Genomic DNA, 6,406 nt, shown 5'->3' with positions numbered 1-6,406 from the left:
AATGAAGTTAAAAGAGCAAATGAAAATGAAGAAATACGCGAAGGATGGACGATAGTGGGAGATGAACGATATGGTAGATGGAGTTGTCGTGTGTTGGATCTGGAGTCTTGAACGATGATAGATACGAGACAGGGATGAGACGGAACACGCTGACAAATGTGTGCAACTCGATCTAAAGTCCGCCTTTAGTGATGGAGCAATACTTGATATCACTATTCAACGGAGATAGATCTCGAAATATCGCTTGAGAATATGTGATCTTACTCCTAATAGCATAGGTTGTTCAGACACGTTCTCTCAGAGGCTGGTTAAGACTGACGAGTTGGACTGCCTGCCTCCACAGTGCAACTTGCCCTCTCGCACTTGCGGACTTTCGGACTTTCGGAGGAGCCGTTCAGGGGTTGTCACCAGCCACGGGCATTGCACAAAGTTTTGTGCACAGCCCGAGCTCCTGCCAAACGGAGCCGAAAACGGAGGGAATGACCTAGCCATCCCCTGACGCTCACCGTTTTGGCGGAAATATTGAGCCTCCATTCCGACAGGGAGTCAGCTCATTTTGGGGGGTACCGAAGTCCACGGACGCGGTCTGACCTCCAGGTCTCTTCCCCAAATTCTAAACAGACTACGCAATTCATCATGGCGGCTGTTTCAATTGAAGCCACCAGCCACAGACAGTCATAGGGAGGCATGGAGAGCAGCGGATCGATGGGCAATTCAACCAGAGGCTATGAGGATTATGATGAGAAGTACCTAAGAAGACTTGAGTAAGAGCAAAAATCATCATGAGAACTTGTAATACTTTTAAAAGACTCGTATAGTATTTATATTTCCTTAGGTAGGTCTTTGTTGGTCCTCCGAGGAGGACATGCTGATGGCCTCTTCCCACCCTCACCGTTTGGTGGCGGAAAAACTGAGCCTCCATTCCGGCGGGGAGTCCGATTCACTGCACCTTCAGGTTTTGGCGGGGTACCAATGTACCTGCCCACCTCGACTGTGCGTGAGTCAAACGGCAGGAGCAGCAGGCGCAACACCATTAAAAGCCCTTCTCGGCCTACAATTTCTTCTCCCTCCAACATCAACCCGACTGCGCAGTGAACCATGACGGCCCTATCGATCGAAGAGAGGCTCGGCCTCATCCGAGAGAACCTCGCCGAGGTCCTCAACCCCGAGATCATCGAGTCCATCATGGCCGAGGGACGGCACCCCAAGATCTACTGGGGTACTGCTACCACTGGTCGACCTCACTGCGGCTACCTCGTGCCCGCCATGAAGATTGCCCAGTTTCTCGCCGCCGGCTGCGATGTGACCATCCTCCTTGCCGACGTCCACGGCTTCCTCGACAACCTCAAGGCCCCGCTCGAGCTCGTTGCACAGCGCGCCAACTACTACCGATTCGTCATCACCTCTATGCTCAAGGCTGTTGGTGTCCCTATCGACAAGCTGCGATTCGTCCTCGGCAGCTCTTACCAGACTAGCTCGGATTACACCATGGACGTCTACAAGCTGACCGCACTCGTGTCGGAGCATGACGCCAAGAAGGCGGGTGCCGAGGTCGTGAAGCAGACTTCTAATGCTCCTCTGAGCGGTCTCATCTACCCCATTCTGCAGGTGCTGGACGAGCAGTACCTGGATTGTGATGCTCAATTCGGTGGCGTTGACCAGCGGAAGCTGTTTACGGCGGCTAAGGAGTGGCTGCCCAAGCTCGGATACCGACAGGTGAATATTGATTCTGAGCTTGGATTCTGGACATATGCTAACAATTGTTGCAGCGAGCGCATCTTCTCAACCCCATGGTCGCTGGTCTGAACGGCAGTAAGATGAGTTCAAGTGATGAGAGTGCGTGACTCACTGTGACTTGAGTTGAAGCTTCCAACTAACTTTTCGCAGACAGCAAGATCGATCTTCTGGATTCCCCCGAAGCCGTGGCTAAGAAGATTCGGAAAGCGGAGTGCGTCCCTAAGGTGGTCGAAGGCAACGGCGTGCTGGCCCTCGTAGAGTACGTTCTGCTCCCAGGTTCGGGTCTGAAGAATGGTGTGCGGGAGGTCAAGTTTGAGAGGCGCGACGCCGAGCCTCTGGTCTACACCAACATCAAGCAGATACAGGAGGACTACGAGAACGATGTGGTATGGTTTGACCACGCCCACTTGTTGAACATGTTACTAACCACGCTCTTATAGTTGACACCCCAGATGCTCAAGGCCACCGTAACTCAGGGTCTTATCGATATCATGACGCCCATCCAGGCCGATTTCCAGGCATCTGAAGAATGGCAGGAGGTGACGTTGAAGGCGTACCCCCCACCAGCTAAGAAGGAGAAGAAGGTGAAGAACAGAGGCACCCGGTTCCCTGGAGCCAAGGGAGGAGCCGATGCCCAGCAGGATGGAGTGACAAAAAAGGTTGAGGAGCTGTCTGTGGCCGACGGCGCTCAGCCGAACGGTGCGTGAGAGGGTTAATGTCAAAAGAAAAAAGAAAAAAAAGGGGATACGATTGTTACACGGGAAACGGTCAGGACTCAAGCGTGTTTATCCGGGCTCATGGTCTTTGTTCAGCGGACCCCATAGACTCATTCGACGCCCCAAAAGCGAGATAGATGAGACATGAAGAACGAGGCCTCGAGATACCATTTGAAACGAGATATATAAAACTAAGATACTACACTATGAGATTACTGATTAGTACACGGTTATCTCCACCAAAGACTATTTTCCAATCGCCCCTTTCTTTGAACAAGTTGTAATGTAAGAGGCTCCAACGCCAGTGGGTATACAGTCACGATATCAACTCTCCATGCAGACTCCTTCCAGCAACCGTGGATGTTACTCGAAACAGCAAGCTTCGTAGACGGCGTACCAAGAGTTCGGGTCCTCGTTCAACTCGAGCGTAGCCGGCGAAGCATCGTACAGCTCACACTGACTAATGTCGGCGATGTATCCAATGGTGACACAGCTGTCATTCTCCTTGCACTGGGTCTTGCAAGTCTCCAAGTCAGTATCCCGCTGAAGGTCGAGGAGGTGACTGGAGCTGTTTTCGCCGAGGTAGCCGGTCTTTCCGCAGACGAGGTTGGCCACGGGAGGGCAGCTAGAGCCAGAGGTTTGGCTGGGCGCAGCGGATGTTGTGGTCGAGGCGGCAGATGTACGGGTCTCGAGGGTGGTGGTCTCCTGGGTGGTTGACTCGTCGGCGGTAGTAGAGGAGGGGGCAGTTGTAGAAGAGGTTGTAGATGGAGCGGCTGTAGAAGAAGTTGTGGAGGGAACGGTTGTAGTCTCCTGAGCCGAGGTGGAGGTGGTTTCAACCTTGGAAGTCGTGGAGGTCGTGTCAACTGCCGTGGAAGACGTGGTCTCGACTGCTGTGGTAGAGGTTGTCTCGGACTCGCTTGAACCGTGAGCTCCTACATCTGTTGTAGTCTCAGACACGGTGACTGAGTTGCTGGTAACGGAAGCGGACTGTGTTGTCTTGGTCTCAGAGGCTTCGGTGATGGACGTGGTTCCAGTTGTCTTGGTCTCCGAGTTGCTGGAGACGCCGGGGTAATTTCCAGAGGTCGTGGTAGAAGGCTGAGCAGATGTCGTCGTGACAACTTCAGCAGTTGAGACGGAGCTGGAGCTTCCATGGGGCCTGCATGGACCAGCATGGGCTCCAATGGCAAGGCCGGCCACAATGGCGGTGATGAGGGTGTTGACTGAAGGCATAGTGAGTGAGTGAAAGAAGGTAATCAAGAAAGGATAGTATCAGAATAGAGATGAAGTCAATGATTGGAGATGAGTCTTCAAACAAGAAAAACGAGTGAACTGAAGGCTCTCTAAATAGCAAATCACAACAAACACAACAAGGCCATGCATCCCTCGAGGGCGGCAGGCTCCTTTATAAGGGGGCCAAGGGCCGCCCTCAACATTGGATATTTCCCGCCCTCATCCGAACTCCTCATGTTGGCCGCGCCCTGACCTGGCCTGACCCTTGGCAACAAACAAATCATGAATGGGCCCATATTAAGGGCCAAAAACAGCAGCGGGAACTAATTGGCGCCTTTGTTCCTGAATGTCTTGAAAGAAACAAAAAAGAGTCCACATGGGTGTGTGGGGATGCAGGTGAAGCTGTTGGCCGCCGTTCCGAGCGACCAATGACGGCTGGTGTTTCGAGGGAGCTGAGTCGAGGACTGGGCGTTTAGGGCGACGGTACGATTCGATGTGACCAGGGCACGTTTTGTTGGTGATGCAGGGAAACTCGTATCTGTGCCTGAAGATGCGGTGGACTAATTTCTCAAAGGGAAAAGTGCAATTGCCATTTCATCTGTGCGTTGCATGCAGTTGGTCGTTGAGATGAGATGATGGGGGAGGCTCTCGGTTCGATAACCGAGCGTGAAACATGGTGAGAACAGCACGGTCGACTCTTGTCAGATGCTATGACTCTGATGTAACTGAATTAGATTAAACAGGATAAAGATAATTTGATGGAAAACACCCAACTTTGAAAAGTAAATTTCCATTTTGTTTTACCTTTACTGATGGAGAGGTAGGGCCCTCAACATCGCCGATGGCTGACCACCTTGGCCATAACCATGGATCCATATTCACCGAAGAGTTATTTCCGCCGAGACCACTCACTTAATACGGAGAGTTCTCTTTGGCTGCTGATTGCCAGGTCCCACCTCACTTGGTTAAAAAGGCGCCATGAGCATGGGTGGCGGGGGCTTCAGAGCAACTCTCACAGCCGCAACAAAACTGAAGCTTACACTTAAGCTTCATGGCATAATAACACCTAGAAGCCAACAAGGCTTTCAGCCACCATAGCAACGCCGCGATGGTCTCAACAAAGCTTCTCATGGATCACAGGAGATAGAAAGCACCATCTTTACCCTCGGACAGAGGTAGTTAGTCGGTTCCACCGCACATTGGCAATCTTTGACACGATCCTGATAGCTCCACTTCGACGTCAAAGCAGAATGGCCCATGCACCCGTTCTTTCCGACCTCCCATTTGAACTTCTCTATCTCATCTTTGGACATTTCTGTCTGCATTGCCGTGGAGGTTTCAGGGAGCCTTACTGGGTCGAAAAAGACGCCGGACATGGCCGATCAGAAGCTTATCTGCGTGACCGACACACGCTCTTTTCACTTTGCCTGGTCTCAAGACGGATGAGAGATGCTGCGCAGCATGTCCTACACCATGAATTCATCCTCGGATACGCCCACCTGCAAACGCGATGGACATATTCATGGCGGGGACGACTGACAAGCTTCATACGAACCGTCTCCACGCGACGTGATCTTGCTGCACTGGTCAAGACCGTCTTCTTCTACCCTTCGTTGCAAGAGGGCGTCGAGCTTGGCGATGCCTGGCTCGCCATGAGACACGCTGCGGATGCCTTGCAGGTCGACCTCGCGGAAGTCTGGAAGCGGCGAGACTTGGACGACAGGGAGAGGTCGTGGAGGATGTCGAGGGTGGACTATGAGCTCCGACGGGAGCTCTTCCTCGGACCTCTCCACAGCATCGATCGAGTAACCCGCCCCGGAGACCTCGATGCTCTGGTTCCTGAGCTATTCGCAGTTCTCCTTGCCTTGCTCCCCAATCTCAAGCACCTCGCTTTTGGCACAGACCCGGGGACTTCCAGCATCGGGGTTGGGGTGCTCTATTGGTCACCAGCGGCAATCAGTGCCCTTGGTGTCATCAAGCTGCCTCTCCGCATCCTTGAGACGCCTTTTAGGCCGGGAGACCTTTCTAAATTGACGCCGGATCTCGAATCTCTGACTTGTGATCGCATAGGTGGTCTCGAGGAATTCAACTTTCCGCGTTTGAAGTCGCTCTGTATCAGAGATATTCGTGTCGGCAAATATGCTTTCGGCGAGATCGCCGAGTTTTGCCCAGAGGGTCTTTCTTCATTCACATACGAAACCGGTGGGAGTTGGGAAGTAGGCGGCGGTAGTATTTTGCAGCCTTCTGATGTTGTCGCACAGCTCAGCAAGTTCCGCGGCACACTCAGGTCGTTGCATCTGGACTTCCGGTCCAAGCTCATTCTGCCTCGAGATATTAGGATGGACTTCCCTTGCCTCGAGGGCTTTATAGTTCTGCAAAGCCTCTTCCTCACGACTAATGTGATATACCACGACAACAACCTGGAACTGCCGGATGAGGACTCTCTCGTCGATATCCTCCCACCGAGCATCGTGTCGCTCACTCTCGCCAAGACAGCGTGGCCAACACCACCCCAGCGGCTAATGCGGGGTCTGCTCGGCCTTGCTAAGTACAAGCGGCGTAACCCAGAGCGATTTCGAAAGCTGAAGTTTGTTCGATTCGATACAAAGCAGGTCTGTTCAGACAGCTCCGTCAAAGAGGCGTTCGGGGAGGCGGGCATTGATCTGGTGTATGGAGAGTTTCCGAGGAAAGACTGGAGCTACAATGACATATATGACCATTGA

The 6,406-nt window shown here is 52.6% G+C and overlaps 3 protein-coding genes across 3 annotated transcripts; 2 read left to right on the top strand and 1 right to left on the bottom strand.

Moving 5' to 3' along the window:
• Positions 1 to 1,098: 1,098 nt before the first annotated feature.
• Positions 1,099 to 2,444, top strand: MRS44_012759 (uncharacterized protein; the record flags this gene model as incomplete). Its single annotated transcript, XM_065618903.1, has 4 exons — positions 1,099 to 1,716; positions 1,770 to 1,812; positions 1,888 to 2,123; positions 2,178 to 2,444. 4 exons carry the CDS (start codon positions 1,099 to 1,101, stop codon positions 2,442 to 2,444), a joined length of 1,164 nt encoding a protein of 387 aa, XP_065474975.1.
• A 372-nt stretch (positions 2,445 to 2,816) lies between these two features.
• Positions 2,817 to 3,683, bottom strand: MRS44_012758 (uncharacterized protein; the record flags this gene model as incomplete). The annotated part of the gene is made up of 1 exon (XM_046269366.2): positions 2,817 to 3,683. The coding sequence occupies one exon, from the start codon at positions 3,681 to 3,683 to the stop codon at positions 2,817 to 2,819; it is 867 nt and encodes a 288-aa protein (XP_046132777.2).
• A 1,250-nt stretch (positions 3,684 to 4,933) lies between these two features.
• On the top strand, positions 4,934 to 6,406 carry MRS44_012757 (uncharacterized protein; the record flags this gene model as incomplete). Its single annotated transcript, XM_046269367.2, has 1 exon — positions 4,934 to 6,406. One exon carries the CDS (start codon positions 4,934 to 4,936, stop codon positions 6,404 to 6,406), a length of 1,473 nt encoding a protein of 490 aa, XP_046132778.2.

Source organism: Fusarium solani (assembly GCF_023522795.1).
Source record: "Fusarium solani strain SB1 chromosome Unknown bctg00000008, whole genome shotgun sequence".
NCBI classification, from domain to species: domain Eukaryota; kingdom Fungi; phylum Ascomycota; class Sordariomycetes; order Hypocreales; family Nectriaceae; genus Fusarium; species Fusarium solani.
The sequence above is the reverse complement of the archived record's forward strand: the minus strand, read 5'-3'. Positions and strand labels throughout refer to the sequence as shown.